The sequence below is a fragment of the Vanacampus margaritifer genome, chromosome 2, assembly GCF_051991255.1.
Source record: "Vanacampus margaritifer isolate UIUO_Vmar chromosome 2, RoL_Vmar_1.0, whole genome shotgun sequence".
In the NCBI taxonomy this organism is placed as follows: Eukaryota; Metazoa; Chordata; class Actinopteri; order Syngnathiformes; family Syngnathidae; genus Vanacampus; species Vanacampus margaritifer.
This window is the reverse complement of record NC_135433.1, coordinates 7,544,860-7,565,780: the sequence shown is the minus strand read 5'-3', so window position 1 is coordinate 7,565,780 and position 20,921 is coordinate 7,544,860. Positions and strand designations below refer to the sequence as shown.

General features: G+C 38.6%; 1 protein-coding gene and 1 long non-coding RNA gene across 5 annotated transcripts; one reads left to right on the top strand and one right to left on the bottom strand.

The window, feature by feature from the left end:
- The first annotated feature begins 5,161 nt into the window (after positions 1–5,161).
- Positions 5,162–6,029, top strand: LOC144042753 (uncharacterized). Of its 2 annotated transcripts, none has more exons than XR_013290971.1 (4): positions 5,162–5,219; positions 5,324–5,384; positions 5,461–5,577; positions 5,727–6,029. It is a non-coding gene; the product is annotated as an uncharacterized LOC144042753 (long non-coding RNA). The 2 variants fall into 2 exon arrangements; XR_013290970.1 differs by having other exon boundaries at positions 5,167–5,250.
- A 1,771-nt stretch (positions 6,030–7,800) lies between these two features.
- rheb (Ras homolog, mTORC1 binding) lies at positions 7,801–16,217 on the bottom strand. 3 transcript variants are annotated; one of them, XM_077555681.1, is made up of 9 exons: positions 15,515–15,848; positions 13,230–13,287; positions 13,079–13,150; positions 12,064–12,131; positions 9,863–9,945; positions 9,732–9,788; positions 9,596–9,643; positions 9,435–9,516; positions 7,801–8,640 (listed from the first exon to the last, which is right to left on the bottom strand). In XM_077555681.1, the coding sequence occupies exons 1-9, from the start codon at positions 15,554–15,556 to the stop codon at positions 8,548–8,550; spliced, it is 603 nt and encodes a 200-aa protein (XP_077411807.1). In that variant the 5' UTR covers positions 15,557–15,848; the 3' UTR covers positions 7,801–8,547. The 3 variants fall into 3 exon arrangements, with proteins under 3 accessions (XP_077411807.1, XP_077411809.1, XP_077411808.1); XM_077555683.1 differs by lacking the exon at positions 15,515–15,848 and adding an exon at positions 15,379–15,439; XM_077555682.1 differs by lacking the exons at positions 13,230–13,287; positions 15,515–15,848 and adding an exon at positions 15,907–16,217.
- Positions 16,218–20,921: the final 4,704 nt, after the last annotated feature.

The window sequence follows — 20,921 nt, the reverse complement described above, 5'->3', positions numbered from 1 at the left end:
CCCTGTCCAAACCTAGATTTGAACTTGGATCTGGGTCTGTGGGATTTTAAAAAGATACAGTAATACACAACATGGTATAAAGAATTCATATATGAGCTTTATTCTCTGACCTCATCACTGTTCAGAATTCACACACATATACTTGTCCTGTTGGATACGATATATCAACCAGAGTGCAACATATGCTTAACATGTGATCCTGAAAGCTTGAAATGTGTTGAAACTGGATGAAATTGTTCCAGGTCAAATAAAAGGTGCAGTATAAGTGCAGTATCCAAGCCTGTGACACATCCCTTCCGTTTCCACCAGGGGGCGACACATAACCCTAGACCTTATAAAGAATACTATTTATTTAGATGTTTAGCAGTACCTAGGCTACAGGTCAGCAACCTAAGAGCCGTTTTAGGCCAAATAAATAACAGATATTCTGTCTGGAGCCGCAAAATATTTGAACAATATGTCGAACGAAACATTGTGTTAGTGCCATCTTTTTTGTTAGCTTAAACCAAGGATGCATAGAGGAAATATCCCAAGATGCATTTGGTACTTCAAGGAACGAATGGCAGCGGAGAAGCATCACATTTGTTCTTCTTCTTTCATATTTCATTTCATGTGCATTGCTGCCCCCCCACCAGCATCACGTTTGGAAGTATTTTATTATTTTTTATTATTTATTAAATCTAGTCCTTTTTTACACAACTTAGTTTAACGGCAATTTACAGTATTATATAAAAATATATATTAAATATGATTTACTATATCTTCAAAGATATTTTTTATAGATGTATGTAGCACAATTTCAGGAGAATCAGATCAAAACTTGCAACTCACATCGGTGTCTTTCCAGAACGTCCCCCCCCCCCCCCCCCAATATAATCCTAAATTGGATAAATCGCATGTATAATTTCAAATAAATGATACTTCTTTAATATATTACTCATAATTATATAAAATCTAGTCACGCGGTACACAGTTACGGCAATGCGTCAGAACCAGGAAGCTCGCAGTAATAATAACATCCGGGTATTCTGTCTGTTCTTTGCTTGCTTATTACGTACTTGCATTTGGAAAAGTTGTTGTTTTTTTAGAAGATATGCTGGTCTTTCTTTAAAATCATCCGTCATTTTTTTCTGTGTGGAAGTTTGATGTATCAAAAATATTAGTGGAATTGGTACTTGGTCTTGGTGACAAAAAAATTGTATTGAAAATCTCTACTAAAAAGGTCATGTAACGGCCATTTTAGATGGACTTGAAAATATAAATGACTGACATTTATGGCAACAATGTTAGTTAGCAACAGCAAAGCAGGCTCCAAAACAATGTGCTGAGTTGATTAAGTTGGGGGGTCTCTTTGTTGTGAAATGTTGGAAAGACTGTATTCACCCATTTTTGTTTACCCAACTTCAAATTTTACAGAAGTTTATGCAGGTCATCCATTTTGTCTCCCTGAAATACCTGAGCCAGGTCAACTCGCGCAACCACTCATCCTTTTTTTCCTCACCACGACCATCTCCTCACAAAACAATCCCGACTTAGTAGGATTTGTCTCCTCTGGCACACGACGTTATCACTTAGTTCCCGGGAACATTCTAAATATTTTGTACTGTCCATGTCCATGAAGTAATGGTCATGGCTACGTCATCAGGGCCATCTTGAAATCGCAGAATATTCAACGGCAATTGGCTTGTTTTAAGGATGGAGGCTTCTCATTCAAGTAGTATGCTAGCCTTCATCCCGTCCCACATAGTGTTGGGCCATTGCTAGCTTGACAACCAGCGGGCTGGATCTTGATTAGGTCGTCTTCAGACAACAAGAAAGCGAGCGCCCAAGATGAGGAGAGCATTTTTGTGACATGTTGACATGTAGCCACTAGCCAAACACAAACATCCCGCCACACTTCTTCACGGAGCACCGTGAATTTCAGAAGCTAACGCTGTTATTATGCTAGTCTGTGCATCACAGCCTTAGCATTAGCATATTTCACCATTTCCATAACATGTAGAGTTGCCACTGAAGAGGGTATTCTGCCCAGATTTAGTCATAACTGTTTTAATTTTGATGGCGTAAACAATAATTTGTAATCTTTTGCGTGTCCAAAAAATTGAAGATGAGACTTCTTTGTGAAAAGGCTCCTTGCAAGGATGATTTATTACAGAGATCTCCGGTCACACAGTTGAATATCACGTAAAGAGTGCCATCCAAGAGTGCGTGCCTCCCCCCCTGAGAGACAGCCCTTTAGTACAATCCGAGTAAGAAAGAAAAACGGATTGGTTCTCACAATATGCTATGTTGATCTTTCACGTGGGAACAAAACAGAATCTCAATATGCCAGCTTGCACTTTCTTCATATTTTAGCCAAAACATGTTCTCAGTGTGCATTTTCTCAAAACAGAATCTCAGTAGGTCAGATTGAACTTTCTCAAGCAAGACACTGGAAAGGGAATTGAGACAAAAACAAGATAACAGATAGGTTAAGGTCGAGTTGTATTGAGTTTAACATTATTTCACCTGCTCTACACATCTATAACTAAATTCAACATGGTTAAAATATAAAATAAAGAAGTAAAAATGTTAATAATGTTAACATTCCCTCTGTTGGGCTTGAAAAAGCCCAAAAACTTAACATTTAAACATTTTTACCAAAAGATTCCAGCGGGATCTTCATCGTCGCAAATGGCTGGTGCAACATTAAAATAAGAGCAAATGAAAACATTATTTTAGCAGGAGAGGAGGTCAGTCATATGCCAAGAACAATGTGATTCATTAAAAGATTTTTTTCAGTGAAATAAGCATATCATATATGAAGACGATGTGTTGTGGTTATGTTCAAAGTTGTGGCGAGGGGATCCCAGAAATACCAGATTGGCATGACAGTCAATATGAGAAAGAGTGTCATGATATAACCGCAATTGAAGACGCAATTGAAGACGTGTTGTCGCTTTTAGTGATGAAGTTCTTTGTTGAATGAGAAGGACGTTTGTCAGTTCCGTTTTTGTTCTTGCGTTTGTTTGTTTTTTGTTTTTTAAGAGGGTCCTTCAGCTTCTTTTAGAACCCACGTCAACTGCCAGAGATGCAAGGAATGATCACCGGGATTTATCTTCCCAAGGTGTGACTCAATCTTTGTGGAATGATGCCCGGAAAAGAACACGAGACTCAATCTCCATCGAGTGATGTCCTCAGCGAGACTCAATCTCCATTGAGTGATGTCCCCAGCTCGTCAGGTGGACACTGGAAGCAGGCCTGGTTTTCCAGTTGACTCGTCAGGTCGTTCCCGTTGGTGGGGGTTGAGCAGGAGGCGTTTTTGTTCTTGCGTTTGTTTGTTTTTTGTTTTTTAAGAGGGTCCTTCAGCTTCTTTTAGAACCCACGTCAACTGCCAGAGATGCAAGGAATGATCACCGGGATTTATCTTCCCAAGGTGTGACTCAATCTTTGTGGAATGATGCCCGGAAAAGAACACGAGACTCAATCTCCATCGAGTGATGTCCTCAGCGAGACTCAATCTCCATTGAGTGATGTCCCCAGCTTGTCAGGTGGACACTGGAAGCAGGCCTGGTTTTCCAGTTGACTCGTCAGGTCGTTCCCGTTGGTGGGGGTTGAGCAGGAGGCGGACCCGTCGGGTCTGATAGGCAAGATGTGGAACGATGTGCCCCCAGTGAACTGGATCAGATTGACCTCTCCATCACCTCATCTGGGTGCAGGACATTTTCATTTAGTCACTTATAAACATACATATTCACAATTCCTTCTTTTTGAAAGAGCATCTTGGTAGTTTTTGTTAGTTTGGAGTTAGTAAATGTTAGTGAAGTTCTGTAGGTCCGTCCTGGGGAAAAATTCTGTTTGTTGTGACATTCAATCACAATCCAGCCTTTGGCTGAGTTTAATGACCTAAGCACATTCATTAATGCAACAATGAAAATCTTATAGCCAATTCAAATCTGATGAGGTCAATTTTGTCTACAGCTTATAAATGGGTTCTATTGTCTGATCAAATTTTCCTAGGAAACCCATATTATGGTATATAATGATTAATCAAATGTTTTACCATGATATTTACTGTTATAGATATGGTATGAATGTGCTTCCAGCCATAAAATAAATGCAACTATCACCAGCAAGTAAAACCCATAAAAATAACATCTGACCCCCAGAGCTGCTCACGTCCGGCCGGAACCGTGAGCACCCCGGGGAGAGATCCTTCAATTGTTTCGGAAATAGAAAATATTCACCTTATTTCCGCCATGAGTGTCGTCTTTGCCAAAACTTACTCTCCTCCATGGTCAAAGTCCGGTCACCTTCAATTGTCCTCCTGTGAATTCATTCATTCTCACGGACTATATAATTATCACATTGAGACTAACTTATAGTTTTATATTTATTTAATTCAACATGGACTGTTTGTGTGCATATCTCCCTTCGCGACGATCCACACAGACAGACCAGTATTTCCCCCATCATCACGTCGGGGTCACCATTTGATGGCGTCAACAATAATTTGTAATCTTTTGCGTGTCCAATAAATTGAAGATGAGACTTCTTTGTGAAAAGGCTCCTTGCAAGGATGATTTATTACAGAGATCTCCGGTCACACAGTTGAATATCACGTAAAGAGTGCCATCCAAGAGTGCGTGCCTCCCCCCCCCTGAGAGACAGCCCTTTAGTACAATCCGAGTATGAAAGAAAAACGCCTCTTCTCCTCCCGTCGAATAAGAAAAACAGATTGGTTCTCACAATATGCTATGTTGATCTTTCACGTGGGAACAAAACAGAATCTTAATATGCCAGCTTGCACTTTCTTCATATTTTAGCCAAAACATGTTCTCAGTGTGCACTTTCTCAAAACAGAATCTCAGTATGTCAGATTGAACTTTCTCAAGCAAGACACTGGAAAGGGAATTGAGACAAAAACAAGATAACAGATAGGTTAAGGTCGAGTTGTATTGAGTTTAACATTATTTCACCTGCTCTACACATCTATAACTAAATTCAACATGGTTAAAATATAAACTAAAGAAGTAAAAATGTTAATAATGTTAACATTTTCCTTATTTCCTCAGTAGAACTTTTATCTGTGGATGTGTCTTTGTGAGTGTTGTCGCGATTTTCTGCTAGCTGCCGTCAGACTGTGTAAACACGATGAGTAAATATGAGCAAGTATAAAAGAAGGAATGACAACAAGCTGGTATCACTGACTGAGAAATCGCAAACTACAAGTCACCAAGGTAGCTTTGAGCTAACGTTACCCGATTGCAGGTTAAACCATTTAATTATATTGAAACTTTTGTGAGAAGTGTGGCCTGTTAAGTGTCCCATTTTTCTCTCACAGAAAAAAAAAACAATGAAGGTTCTATTGTTGGCTTTAAGCGTCGCCGTGCTCTTCACAGTCGGTGAGCGCGCCTCCACTTATTGAATATGACATTTTTGTTGTTGTTGTTGTTGCTGATTTGCTCTTTCTTTCCTCAGGTGACGGTTTGAAGTGCTTTTACTGCGAGCCCGGACCGGCGGGGGCACCGTGTGAGCTCACTGAGCAGGAGTGTGACAGAGATGAAAAATTCTGTGGATTTGTCACACTCAAGGATTGTAAGTGATTCCGCGTAATACATTAAATGGGAAGCTTGGAACGCAAACGCTTGTTTTAGTTGGTCCAATCTGTGGCCAAAAATGCTAAATTCATTTTCATCATACTAAGCGTGGTAATAATCTTTATACTCTTTGCTTTTCTCTGTCAGATCGCATGCTGCGGGGATGCATTAGTGACTCTCAATGCTATTGGTTTGGCCGCAATCCGGACTTTGTCACAGACTGCTGCTCCACCGACTTGTGCAACACTTTGCCGTAACGAGGGCAATCGCTCATTCTTGCCACGGTCCGATTTTCTGGCGAAAGCTTCATCAGGAAGCATCTCCCGTCTTACATAACCATACCAAAATTGTCTGTATAACTCTTTCAGCTTCCTGTTTTGTAATATGAACTTGAAACTGAATTGTAAATTGTCTGACATCATTAAAATAAAATTCTTACTTGAGCATTTATTTGGTGACATTTTTAACTGTGTATTAAACTGACGGTTCAATATCTTTACATAATATCAGGTTTCCTTTATTTGTATGCCTATTTATATAAGTGCAGTATCCAAGCCTGTGACACCTCCCTTCCGTTTCCACCAGGGGGCGACACATAACCTTGACCTTATAAAGAATACTATTTATTTAGATGTTTACCAGTACCTAGGCCACAGCAACCTTTACTGTCATAAGAGCCATTTTAGGCCAAATAAATAACAAAAATTCTGTCTGGAGCCGCAAAATATTTGAACAATATGTCGAACGAAACATTGTGTTAGTGCCATCTTTTTTGTTAGCTTAAACCAAGGAGGCATAGAGGAAATATCCCAAGATGCATTTGGTACTTCAAGGAACGAATGGCAGCGGAGAAGCATCACATTTGTTCTTCTTCTTTCATATTTCATTTCATGTGCATTGCTGCCCCCCCACCAGCATCACGTTTGGAAGTATTGTATTCCTCCCCTTTTATGAGTGTAAATAATAAAAAATATATAACATGTTAAGTACAACTTTATTAAATCTAGTCCTTTTTTACACAACTTAGTTTTACGGCAATTTACAGTATTATATAAAAATATATATTAAATATGATTTACTATATCTTCAAAGATATTTTTTATAGATGTATGTACCACAATTTCAGGAGAATCAGATCAAAACCTGCAACTCACATCGGTGTCTTTCCAGAATGTCCCCCCCCCCCCCAATATAATCCTAAATTGGATAAATCGCATGTATAATTTCAAATAAATGATACTTCTTTAATATATTACTCATAATTATATAACATCTAGTCACGCGGTACACAGTTACGGAATGCGTCATAACCAGGAAGCTCGCAGTAATAATAACATCCGGGTATTCCGTCTGTTCTTTGCTTGACCCTTATGGCTTATTACGTACTCGCATTTGGAAAAGTACTTGGGTTGCGACTGATGACGTTTCAAGACATCACAAGGACGCAAGTACGGACAAGAATGCATATTGAGAAACGACAACCCCGTCTTTGTCACACCCGGTTTCCAGCTCCTGTGTGTCCTGCTTGTTTTAGTGAGTTTATTTCCAGTTTTGGTTTGTACTTTGTATCTTGTTTTTGAAAGTTGTTTGGTTTTGTTTTTCTTTCAATTAAATTACATTAACCCTGGAGAACAGAACCCAAGAACCCTTTTCTTCTTTGGAAAATTATGAATTATACATAAATGACTGCTATAAGTTCACTGAACACCAAAATATGTGTTTTTTTTTTAACTAGCTCAGAGTTGCTAATTTATCAAAATATATATATATAAAACATACTCCTAGGCATTCTGCAACATGATATGAAATGGATTAACAAAAAAACCCCACAATTTTACCATCTGATGGTTTGCTGAGAAGATGGTTTTGTTTGGAGTGATTTCCAGCTCAACAAAACAGCATGTTGTCAGCCATCTTGTCACCACCACTATGGCTCATGTAAGTGCAATATTCATCCACTAGATGGCCCCATGCAGGGGTCAGAAGTGGCACTCTGGACTTTTGAAGTTAAATTTGTAAAAGAAAAAGAAAAAGGTCTTTGCTATTTGAGTAGCAGAATTTATAGGGGCTTAATTTGACCCTGTGGGTTCTCCAGGGTTAAAGAGCACGCTTGCCTCCTCTCACTCTGCCTTCCTGCATTTGGGTCCACTATCAACCGCACACCATGACAAATCCCCTCAAATAAAGAAAAGGGTGAGAAAAAAAAAAGAGCAGACAAGCGCATTTTACATAACCACTTTTGGCTTTAATGATTACAATCCAAAACATTTGTACAACATTTTCAACTTTAAAAAAATGGATGAAGTTTTTTTGTTTGCTTACTACTATTTGGCTGACACTTACTGATATATGGAAAGAAATCAAAAGTACCAGAAGAAACGTGGGCTTTCTCCCGTTCTTATTATCATGATCATATGGTGGGGAAAAAAGGCTTGTTCTGATACACGCTTTTGTGATGAAATTCATGAGCGCCACTCGTCCCGCTTCCTCACCAAACGCACCCAAAGGAAAACATGGGATGACGACACTGATAAATAACGAGTTCCGGGGCCATGGAGGATCATCGGGACCCGGGGGGCGATAGTGGAGAAGTGGCGTTAGCTAGCCTTCAAGTAAAACGGGATATCCTAGTGCAGTGCGGTTGTCCTGTCTTGTGTTTTTGTTTGCACAGGCGGGCGCTTCCGTCGTTACGTCGACCTGGCACTGACGGATGCTAAAGAGAGTGCTTTATGACATGAAGCCTTTAAAAAATAAATTAATTAATTTAAAAAAAGACAGAGAAGGATCGTCTGTTTCGACCCGGATCGACGGACATAAACCTGCCCGTGTATTTTTTTCCAGGCTTTTCATCATAAAGCACTGATATCCGTCAATGATGGGCTGACATCATGACCAAAGTGCCCGCCTGTTTGCTTGTGTGCATGTGTGTGTGTGTGTGTGTGTAGTCACGTTGGTTGCGGGGCTGCCCCTACATGACGGTGCAAGACGTTTTGCCAGGCTGAGCGCCGCCGTCCATCTTCTCCGCCTCCAGGATCATCCTGCGGAAAACCTCCACGGCCGTCTGCACACACAGATTTGCCGTTCATGACGCTGTTTTGATGCCCTCCATGGGCCTGATCAATCAAGAACCCCAAATATCACTAACAGATGATGGGGAGTGTGTTGCGCGTGATATACAGTGGCAACCTTGACTTGAAATTTAACCCTGGAGAACCCAAGAACCCTTTTCTTCTTTGGAAAATTATGAATTATACATTAAATGACTGCTATAAGTTCACTGAACACCAAAATATATGATTTTTCAATTTCAACCCTTTTTTTTAACTAGCTCAGAGTTGCTAATTTATCAATATATATATATATATATATAAAACATACTCCTAGGCATTCTGCAACATGATTTGAAATAGATTACCAAAAAAAACCCCACAATTTTACCATCTGATGGTTTGCTGAGAAGATGGTTTTGTTTGGATTGATTTCCAGCTCAACAAAACAGCATGTTGCCAGCCATCTTGTCACCACCACTCTGGCTCATGTAAGTGCAATATTCATCCACTAGATGGCCCCATGCAGGGGTCAGAAGTGGCACTCTGGACTTTTGAAGTTAAATTTGTAAAAAAAAAAAAAAAAAAAAAAAAGGTCTTTGTTATCTGAGTAGCAGAATTTATAGGGGCCAAATTTGACCCCGTGGGTTCTCCAGGGTTAATTTGTTCGCTCTCAAAAAAAAAGAAGATGAAAAGTAGTGCATTTTGCGCAAAATGCACTATGCTGCAATTTTGTCAAGAAAACATGTTTGGGAATATTTTTGCCCCTAAGCTCCTAAACAAAATGAGGCAAATGTTTTCACTGTACCTGATTTTCTTTGGCCGAGGATTCCATGAATGCAGCGTTCCAGGAGTCGGCTAATGCTTTCCCCTCTTCGCAGCTGATTACTCTATAACAGAAAAGATAAAAGGCCACATCATTATGTACTCCCCGCCTCCATCTACAGCACAGATCATTTGACGACATACCGCTCCATGTGGAGGTCGTTCTTGTTTCCGACGAGCATGATGGGAACTCTAGCGCGGGGGGGAAGAAAAGTGACACGTTTTCATACCTTTGCGGAATGCACCCGCCTCGGAAACGAGTCGATGACGCGGTACTCACTGAACTTTCCCCACCATGTCCAGCAGTTTTTCGTGGATCACTTGGACCACTTCAAAGCTGCAAGAAATGCCCGTTTATTAATCAGTTATTTTGCCACTATGTTGGCCACCGCTAGCGCAAGGAAGGCACACCTTTTATTGGACGTGACAGAATAGACCAGGATGTAGCCATTTATGTCTATGGAGTACGTCTGTGGGAAGATGGAGTACTCATCCTGTAGGGATAGAAATAGTACGATAAAAATTAACACTTTAGGGGTGGGGTGGGTGGTTGTTCCAAATAGTTGGTCCCCCTTCTAAGTATGGTAAATAAAATCTAAATACCCTACAACGTGATATTTTTTCCCCTTAAAAAAAATGCAGGGTTTCTCCCAGCGCCCGCCAGGCTTTTCTTGTTTGACCTTCTTTCTTCTGTACGGATATATAGAAATACCAAAATAAATAAATATATATATATATATATAAAAAAAAAGAGAACATTTTCATTTTTACTATAATTATAGTTAAGTTTTAGTATTAATAAGGACACCCTTCTAGTACGGTAAATAAAATCGAAATACCCTACAAGCAGTGATATTTTTTCCCCTTTAAAAAAATGCGGGGTTTCTCCCAGTGCCGCCAGGCTTTTCTTGTTTGACTTTCTTTCTTCTGTACGGATGTAAAGAAATACCAAAATAAATATATATTTTTTTTTTTTTAAAAAGAAGAAAATTGTCATTTTTACTATAATTATAGTTAGTTTTAGTGTTAATAAGGACACCCTTCTAGTACGGTAAATAAAATCTAAATACCCTACAACCAGTGATATTTTCCCCCTTTAAAAAAAATGCAGGGTTTCTCCCAGCGCCCGCCAGGCTTTTCTTGTTTGACCTTCTTTCTTCTGTACGGATATATAGAAACACCAAAATAAATATATATATATATATATAAAAAAAAAAACAAGAACATTTTCATTCTTACTATAATTATAGTTAAGTTTTAGTATTAATAAGGACACCCTTCTAGTACGGTAAATAAAATCGAAATACCCTACAACCAGTGATATTTTTTCCCCTTTAAAAAAATGCGGGGTTTCTCCCAGCGCCCGCCAGGCTTTTCTTGTTTGACTTTCTTTCTTCTGTACGGATGTAAAGAAATACCAAAATAATTTTTTTTTTTTTTTTAAAAAGAAGAAAATTGTCATTTTTACTATAATTATAGTTAGTTTTAGTGTTAATAAGGACACCCTTCTAGTACGGTAAATAAAATCTAAATACCCTACAACCAGTGATATTTTCCCCCTTTAAAAAAAATGCAGGGTTTCTCCCAGCGCCCGCCAGGCTTTTCTTGTTTGACCTTCTTTCTTCTGTACGGATATATAGAAATACCAATATAAATATATATATATAAAAAAAAAACAAGAACATTTTCATTTTTACTATAATTATAGTTAAGTTTTAGTATTAATAAGGACACCCTTCTAGTACGGTAAATAAAATCGAAATACCCTACAACCAGTGATATTTTTTCCCCTTTAAAAAAATGCGGGGTTTCTCCCAGCGCCCACCAGGCTTTTCTTGTTTGACTTTCTTTCTTCTGTACGGATGTAAAGAAATACCAAAATAAATAATTTTTTTTTTTTTTTTTTAAAAGAAGAAAATTGTCATTTTTACTATAATTATAGTTAGTTTTAGTGTTAATAAGGACACCCTTCTAGTACGGTAAATAAAATCTAAATACCCTACAACCAGTGATATTTTTCCCCTTTAGAAAAAATGCAGGGTTTCTCCCAGCGCCCGCCAGGCTTTTCTTGTTTGACCTTCTTTCTTCTGTACGGATATATAGAAAATACCAAAATAAATATATTTATAAAAAAAAAAAAGAAGAAAATTGTCATTTTTACTATAATTATAGTTAGTTTTAGTGTTAATAAGAACACCCTTCTAGTAAAGTAAATAAATTCTAAATATTTTACGACTAGGGATATCTTGTCTCTCTCTCTCAAAAAAATGCAGGGTTTCCCCCTATGCTATGCAGAACGCCAGGCTTTTCTCATTTGACCTTCTTTCTTCCGTACAGCTGTATAGCAATACCACAATAAATATAATCAAAAAAGATGAAAAAGGTCATTTTCACTATAATTATAGTTAGTTTTATTCTTAGTAAGCTAAGATTTTTTTTTTTAAACATTTTCATTTCTATACATTTTTTTGTTGTTATTTTTCCCCCCAATTTAAGTTTTAGCTATCTCATTAGTTTTCATTACCCATAATAACCTTGCATCTAATATCGCTGATCATATTGGTGAAAAGTCTAGTAGTGTGCATTTATTTTTCAGGAAGGGTATATACTACCTGTCCCGCTGTGTCCACCAGCTGAAGATGATACTCCTGTCCGTTTATCGTGATCATTTTAGTAAATGCTGCAGAGTGAAGAAGAAGAAAACACATAAAACAGTGATACATCTCCCCATGCTCTTCGGAGTGGTTCCTTCGCGAGCGGGTTCATCGGGTGCAGGGACACGTCGATATTGTGCCGACTCATAGAGAACGCTGACGCTTTGCTTTTGCACCAACTGCTTAAAAGTTATTTATAACGGCATGCCAGACACCAGGCTCGAGGAAAACGATGAAGCCTTCAGGAAAGTTTGGATTTCTTGATTCACTAGAGTCTCTGAAACATCTGCTGGATTGTTGGAGAACTGACAGACATTGAGGAAGTTATCCTCCTATTACGGAAAATGCACGTTTGAATGGCATCTATGCAAATGCTGTAGTTCCATCAAGTGCAAAAAACTAATTAATCTTCAGTAATCTGCCTATTTCTGAAAATGCTTGTGAATAAGATATTCATTTATATAATCCGACCACGAGTTATCCTGTTCTTGACTTGAAAGCTCAGGTCGGAGAAGATCTACAATTTTCAAATAAAGGCTGATATTAGGCAAAAGGCGGGGACCACCCTGGACTGATTGCCAGCCATTCTCAGGGCACATAAAGACAAACAGGCATTCACATTAGCATACACAATACAGAGCAGTGAGTCCTTGTGTGAAACACACGCTCCCTCTAGTGGTATGTGAAAGAATGTGCATAATGTTTTGGTGACTTACTATATGGAAATCTACTTTAAAAATAATATTAAATGCACTTTTTAGGAATAAAACCTCTGAGTATTTGGATGAAAGTGTATCACCGACATAGTATTAAAATATCGTTCAAAAATAAAAACTAAATACATGTGTACTAAAAAAAAATAATAATAAATTGTTAGCTTGATGCAAATCCTTATGCAAATTCACAACAGACAAAATTCTGATGGCAAATGGGACAAAAAATGATAATGTGATCCTCCTCATCAAGTACTTACTGTTTTCTATTGTGGGGTCATAGGAGTCGACAAACTGGCCCTCGACAAACTGAATGGTCAAAGAGGACTTTCCTGTCAAAGAAGAAAAATCTTATGAGTAATCATTGGAAATGTGTGGTTGCGTCCGTGGCTCACTAACAGGTAGACTCACCCATCACTTGACATTGTCCTTTAATTGTTTTGCACCTTAAGTTGTTCACACCCAGGGCCTGAGCGGAGGATTTTACCTTGTGTTATGCAAGTACAAGTACTGTATTTCCTCAAATAGCCACTTCTGTTCTACTGGACACCATTCCCCAATTATAATATTACTACAGACTTCATTTACAGTAAACTTTAAAATGGTGGCCCGCAATGTAATACATTTTACACCCCATTTAAAATATTTCACATGATAGCGTTTTTGTCTTTAACAGGTGCTCTGACCCAATTACAAATAGAGGCCCTGCCCAAATTTCATCAAATATTGGCCTCCGCTCTACTGGATGCCATGACCCAAATACCTCAAATACTGGACTCTGTTCATAAATGCCCTGCCTTAATTACTTCCTTGACTGCCGTAATGGCTTTCAGGCCAATTGGCACCTGCCCCAATTACCGTATTTCCTCAAATACTGCCTTTGTCAGTATAGACACTCTTCCCCAAAAATTTATTTCTTGCCCCTAATTAATTACCATTAGGGCTGTGCAATTCATCAAAATTCTATTACAATTTCAATTATTACACTCCACAATTACAAAATCGGTGTAATCGTAAATAACAATAAAATATTATTAATACGAATTTTGAGTTGTTTAAATTGATAAAATTTCACCTTTTTATTTAATTTTAAAATAACTCATTTAATAAATCTTGTTTGGTCCAAAAGGAACTTACATAATTATAGTGTTTCAAATAATTGTATTTGTCTTAATATTTTTTAAATGTTTAAACATTGTCTTGTTTTGTACCCCCAAAAAAGTTTGAATAATCGCGATTTCAATTATTACCAAAAATAATCGTGATTACTATTTTTTCCATAATCGTGCAGCCCTAGTTACCATATTTCCAATATTCTGCTGTAAACACCTGGGCCTTAATCTTCAATGAAGGAGGGGCGTTATCAAGACAGATCCGGGCGTCACGTGACTTTTTTTTCTGAACACGCCCCCCTGCAGCAGCAAAGTAGTGGCGCAGCGTTAATTGACTACAACGGCGAGGAGGGCAAAAACTAGCGTTTATCCGTCAACTTTCAGCCCAAATTAGCAATTTAGTAGCTGCTAATTAGGCTATCGCCGCCATCATATATGCTGTAAAAAGTCTTCTTTATGGTGTTGGTCAGTGATTAAATTCAACTGTGTAATATCTATCAAACCGCAGCAGCACAAATTAATGAGAAAAAAAAAACATTTTGCGGGTGGTAACAGTTAGCATCTACAGATTCAGCCACCATGTACAAAGTGCTCCATTGGCTACACATTGGTTCCTCTTTTCGTAACCTGGGGCATGCCCGATCCTTATTTGTGTGTACGTTTTCTCATTGTGGTCCACAACAGCTGTCAATCATTGTTAAAGTGTGCCGTTTGCCATTTACTGAAAGTGCCAGATGCGTTTTCTATGCTGCCAAAATGGCTTTGCTAACACCCATTTTGAGACGCGTCATGTCAACGTCCGGATCGCTATTGTATTAAATAAGGATGTTTAATACCACTTCTTCCCCCTCTAAATTGATACCAGTACAAGTATTCACTATTTGAGTACTCATTGATACAAAATACTGATACTTCTAGTACTTTTTATATATAAAATGTAATTTAAAACAATAACAAAAGAAGATCAACTGCAGCAGCATAGTGCCAATTACTGCCAAGGAGGACTTCCTGCTTGTCAGTTGTTTTTTTTAACCATATGTATCGGTAGCCTCCATGAGTACCAAATATTATAAAATACTAATACCTGGAATTGGTATTTGCCAAAACATAGTATCAAAGGAAGGGTGAAGGATAAATAAAAGGGAGGAAGGAAACAAAGATGTAGAAAAGGAATGTAGGGGCCCACCGCCACTTTTTAGGGCCAACACAAACACAATAGCCATACCTTGATTTGAAACCTTAACCCTGTCTTTAAACCCAGCCTTGTAATGCTAACCCAGGCTAGAAACCCTAATAACAAATCCTAACCCTGGCTAGAAACCTTAACCTTGGCTTTAAACCCTAGCAATTGCCTAGACACTCTATTTTCAAACCATAACCCTTTCTTGATACAACTGTATTTATTGAAAATGGTACAGATCAGAATAAGTATAGATATAATAAAATACCTTTTTTTAGGCTTCATTATTTGTAGTTATATAAACGTCTAGCACTCACTGCTGATGAGTAAATGTAGGTCCACTGGCACTAGCTACAAACATGGAGTACCCCCCCACACACACACAAAAAAAACCAACAACCTACAAACTGAATATTCAAGCATCCAACACGCTGGGTCCCCTCCATTTTTCTCTCTTTTCTTTTTAGACCGCATCTAAACTGCGCCCGTTTGCCGTGCTAGCGGTGACATAACCGGCCAGTCATGCGTCAAATCCATCCGCTCGTCTCGCATTAGCCTAGTGGGGGTGTGGCTTATCGCCGACATTTCGTTGTTTGACGGCGAAAGTATGTCAAAAATGTTGACGGTTTAGCTTTTAAGGCGGAGGCCTGGCGCCGGCGCCGCCTTCACCTGGTGAAGGGAGGAAGGGATGCTGCGAGGACCCCGACAGGGCCCGCTTCATCCTGGCCCCGGTCGCAGGCACCCTCCACCCGGAGAGGATCAAGCAAACCCTTCTCGTGGTGTGAGCGGCTCTCACCTACGGATCGGTAGCCGAGGATGGCGAGCTTTCGTGACTTGGGCTGCGGCATGTCTCGCTCTGGTTATCGCATCGAGTCCTCGGGGTTCGACCGCAACCTCCAACCGGAATGGCACCCGAATACCAAGGAGCGCGACGACTGGCACATACAGCCCCAGTCCACACAGCCGGCGATGTCCGAGGCTCGTCGCCCGCAACCCGGGGGAAGATTGGCGGAGTTTATTTCAGGTCATACGCGGGAAAGCGTGGAGTAGCTTTTGGTTTTCAATAACTGCGTCACTCCCCTTCGCATTGTAATGAATTAGTAATTACTGCTCGGCCCCGATTGGCTTAAGCCAGAAAGGAGGCGTGCGCGAAAGGCCGTTGTAATGCCACGATTGGACAACGCGGCTGTTCGTCGTATAACAAGGAGTCGGGGTCGAGGATGTGATTGGTCGACGTGAGCATCGTGACGCTAAAGCGATGTCGTTCTCATCTTTGAGGAGTCAGGAAGCAGGGATGCTGCTACTAGCACGACGTATATTGCCATTTTCTTTCTTTTCATTCAAGATTTTGTTTACATTTTGAAACACAATTGGGGTCCATATATTGATACAATACTTTTTTTTTTGGGGTAATTTTTCTAGTTTTTCTTCTTTTCATTCAAGATTTTGTTTACATTTTGAAACACAATTGGGGTCCATATATTGATACAATACTTTTTTTTTGGTAATTTTTCTAGTTTTTCTTTTCATTCAAGATTTTTTTTACATTTTGAAACACAATTGGGGTCCATATATTGATACAATACTTTTTTTTGGTAGTAGGAGCAACAGCAGTATAAAACAGAGGGAATGATAATTTTGTCAATAAATTGTAGGCTTGAATCAAAGTTGATTAGATAATGCACCAAGCATTTATCAATTAAGAGTCAATGATGAAATTGAGTTACTTATGTTTGTAATTACAACATTAATATCTAACAATATAAGAGGTAATGTAATGAAATTTATCTGAATAACAAAATTGAAAGTCAAGTCATCTTAATTTATGTAACACTTTCAAACAGCTGAAACAAAGCACTTTACAGAAACACATGCATAACATAAAACAAACAACATAAATCAAATTAAAATAAGGGTTAGTATCTAAATTAGCTTAGAATTTTTTTCTATGATAATAAAATTAAGCGTTAATAATTGATTTGTTTTACAGCAAATTCGATTTCAAAGTTAATACAATTACTATATTTTATTATTTACTCGTTATTACAAAAAAATAAAATAAAATAATAATGGGCGAGTACTGATACTATAGGTATTTGGCTATTGGCTATTTATTGGGATATATCTTTCTTTAAAATTAGCTGTCTTTTTTGTGTTGGGGGGGGGTGTATATTATATATCAAAAGTAATAGTGGTATTGGTATTTGGTTTTGGTACCAGTGACTACTGAAGAGTAGTGTACACATACTGGTATCACTCCGAAAATAAGTATCGAACATGCCTAGAAATTAAGAAAAATCAAAAGTTAACAAAACGTCCACGTTAATTTATTCCTTAAACCCAAATTAAATCAAGCTATTAATTTTATTAAATTAAAATTTATTAAGTTCATATATTTTTGTCAATAACTACAAAAAATGTGCACAACTCTTCTTAGCTAAAATATTTTTTGAGAAGCATTATCCGTATTGTGATTTTGCTCATTATTAAATCTTATTATTATTATCATTAACAGTCGTCCTAGTAGTGTGGTAGGTGAGGAAATGTACTTGTCGTAAAATAGATTTGTTTATTTATACTAATAAAACGAGTAGCGGTTGATTTCCCTCAAAAATACTTCATTACGTTGTCATGTCTAAAGTTAGCCAGTAGATGTCCCCATTGCATTACACATATCAAATCCAACCCACTCAGCGCCAGTCAATCTTAAAAAAAAAAAAAAAAAAGCTGCATTTTACTCTAATTTCTATGACAACCCCACATCGTAGCTACTGTTTACTTCCACCCTCGGTGCTATCTAATAAAAAGCCAGACTCAGCCAAAGCCTCTTTGAAACTGGACCACAGGAACCTCAGGCACATCAATCAGGCGGCCGTTATACACAAACAGTGATCATTTCGGCTGATAGCATGACGTCCGTTCCACTAAAACACCCGCTTCTTAATATAACCGTGGCTTGGAAAAGCGAGCCACAGGCATGCGACAATGGCGTAGGAAGTGAGGCCACAATTAGTGGGTTAAGCCCGCGGGCAGATGGTGGAATTCCAGGCAAAGGTGGTGAGAGGATGGCATTCCACTTTTGACGTTTACTTGCAAGACAGATCTAATGTCTTTAATGTCTTTTCCCAAACACTACATGCTAGAGAAAAGTAGTTTCTCTGCCCCCCCTTCATACCACTTAATCACCAAAATGCCCAAGGCGGTAAAACCCAAGTGTCTTACTTGCACACACTTGTCAGCACACAGGGGAGGAAATCAGCATGTCAGCAGTAGACCATTTTCTCTCTATGACATTGGGCGTCCGAAAAGAGGACAGTGGATGGAGAAAGCTGTCAGGTACCGACAGTACAATCGCCACACGTACACAAAATGATGACCAGGAATAGGTCACGCTGGTAATAGTGGCTAGGGATTAGCGTGTGCTGACACAGGCCGACACTAAATACCCGTCCCCAGAACTAGCAACAGGTGGGTGACAAGATTGTTTCACTTTAATAAAAAAGGCTTAAAACAAGCCTTGGTGAAATAATACATTAAGCTCTTTGCGGCGCAGAGGCCTTCCATGATGGCCCAGACAACTGGAAACGAGGGATGGGTACGACAAATACATTTTTGGAATTAATTCCAGTGTTTTGTTGTGGACGGTTAAAAAAATTATAACACCGATGTTTTTTTTCTTCTCTCTTTCGTTGTGTCGCGCTCGCGTTTTTCGCCCCATGGGCTTCCGTAGCTTTAGCTCTGCCAGTCGTGCAATTGATTGACAATGAGACAGTCAACATACAATGACATGTATGCTTTTTATTTACTCCTGCCTGCCTGCCAATTCGCGGCCCAAAATATGGAACGGCCCACCGGGAATTGTCCCTCCAGATGGCTCAGTCCGGGCCTGACAATGACGGTAGTTTATGAGCTTTAATGAACTTGAAGACGATTTATAGCTTTCAATGAATGTAATCTACATCCTTCTATAAACAGTTTTGTTTCCAGTGAACTGAGCGTTTGTGTTTTTGTACCATCTAAGCTATTAACTCTTTGACTGCCAGACGTTTTCAGAAAAGGGATGCCGTGGGTGCCAGCCGATTTTAAGCATTTTGACTGATCTTTCAAGGTCCATAGAAAATTATGTGTTTGGACTATGGAAACACACATACTACCAAATGAAAGATTGGACTCTCATCTTTCATCAGAAAAAAAAGTTTGTTTCTACCTTATTCCGTTTTTAAGTAATCAACAATAGAAAATGGTTATTTTCACCTGTTTTGAAACAAACGTCTTTTAACGTCTTTGGCACTCCTCCATAGGATTTTACTAAACGTTATTTAACGTTTTTGGCAGTCAAAGAGTTAAAATCTTCATGAGACCCAACATTTGAGTTTTGGACTTCAATGAATGTAATCTATATGTTTTTGTAACCATCTAAGACAATATTATCTTTAGTGAGCGCATGTGTTTTGGTAAAGATCACAAACAGTTTAATCTTCGATGAACTGAACGTTGACAATTTAGCATCCTCAATGTCACCCATGTTTTTAGTAAACAAAAGAAAATTTAGTCTTCAGTAAACTTACAGTAGCATGTTTACATAGATCAAAATAAATTTAGCAGAATTTACTTATGAACTTAATTATTTTAGACAGTTTTGACTAGTCTTCATTAAATGAACTGAACTTGCACAGTATTGTAAACAGGACAAATTACAAAAAAAGTAGTGTATGTGTTATTGTAAATATTGACCATAATTTAGAGAACTAAATTAACCTAGCATATGTGTTTGGTAAGCATCAATTGAGTCACCAAATGGTGCCAGTAAGCAGTGCAAGACCTAGGAAGGTCAACCAATTAGTCTCACACACTCCATACGGCAGGAACTCAACAACAGCAAACAAACTCTTGCAAAAAAAAAAAAAAATTTTTACTATGTTACCGTGGAGGGGTCATTTGCACATTTGCACAATAAGAACGATCACCAAAGCGGACACATTGCACCTCGCTAATGATATAGCACCCATGTATGCAGTAAGACTCGATTTCACCACTTGCTGAAAACGGTTACCTAGCCGCAAGTATATTGTTGAAGTTGCCCCACGCTATTTGTTCAGGCAGTGGTTAGTTCGCCGTGATTGGCAACTCAAATGCTAGCGATATTTTTTCTCTGAACGGCTTCAATATTGGTCAATCGCTGGAGCGAGGAAATCTTATTTTATATTTTATTCTGGTTGCTTGTAGACATTTACAAGCTTATGTGAATAGCACAAATGTGCACGTTTATGTCACTGCGTGGTCGCAACATGTACGCTATCTCGTCAAGACGGACTCGCCTTGCAAGCACTTACAGGTATAAAAGATAAGCTTACCTTCACTCGCCGTATCAGCATCTGCGTTGTCTGTGAAAAAAAATCCTTATGAAATGTATAGTGGGTTGGTAATGCTGATAACAGCCTATTTTCAGTGACAAAACAAATTGAAAAGTGAAAGGAGATCTATAGAAGGGGGTGAACTTGGTGAAGCGGAATAATTACGGTAAAATAGCCGATTTACGGGCAGGCCAAGACTTTCTTACTTCGGGGACTGGCCAATCAAATAACGCTAAAAGGAAATTTGCCAGTCATGGCAAAGCAGCCACATCAATTTACATCAATCATAAAATCAGCAGACAGTTGGATGGGATGACAAGCTCAGACCTCGGTTCCTACATTAAAGCCAAAATGTGAGCTTTATTTGTGTCATATTGAGGGACACAAGTAGCACTGTTTAGCTTTTAAAACAAAGTTGGCAAAAAAAAAAGAAAGTTTTACGTTTCTAATTTATCAA

What these genes read in the sequence shown, in the direction of transcription:
- rheb (XM_077555681.1), bottom strand. Translation starts at nt 15,556, where the DNA reads ATGGAGGGGACCCAGCGTGTTGGATGCTTGAATATTCAGTTT. An exon ending in TCTGTCACGTCCAATAAAAG is followed by an intron (nt 9,789 to 9,862) that starts GTGTGCCTTCCT and finishes CATTTCTTGCAG; the next exon opens with CTTTGAAGTGGTCCAAGTGA. An exon ending in CCTCGGCCAAAGAAAATCAG is followed by an intron (nt 8,641 to 9,434) that starts GTACAGTGAAAA and finishes CTGTGTGTGCAG; the next exon opens with ACGGCCGTGGAGGTTTTCCG.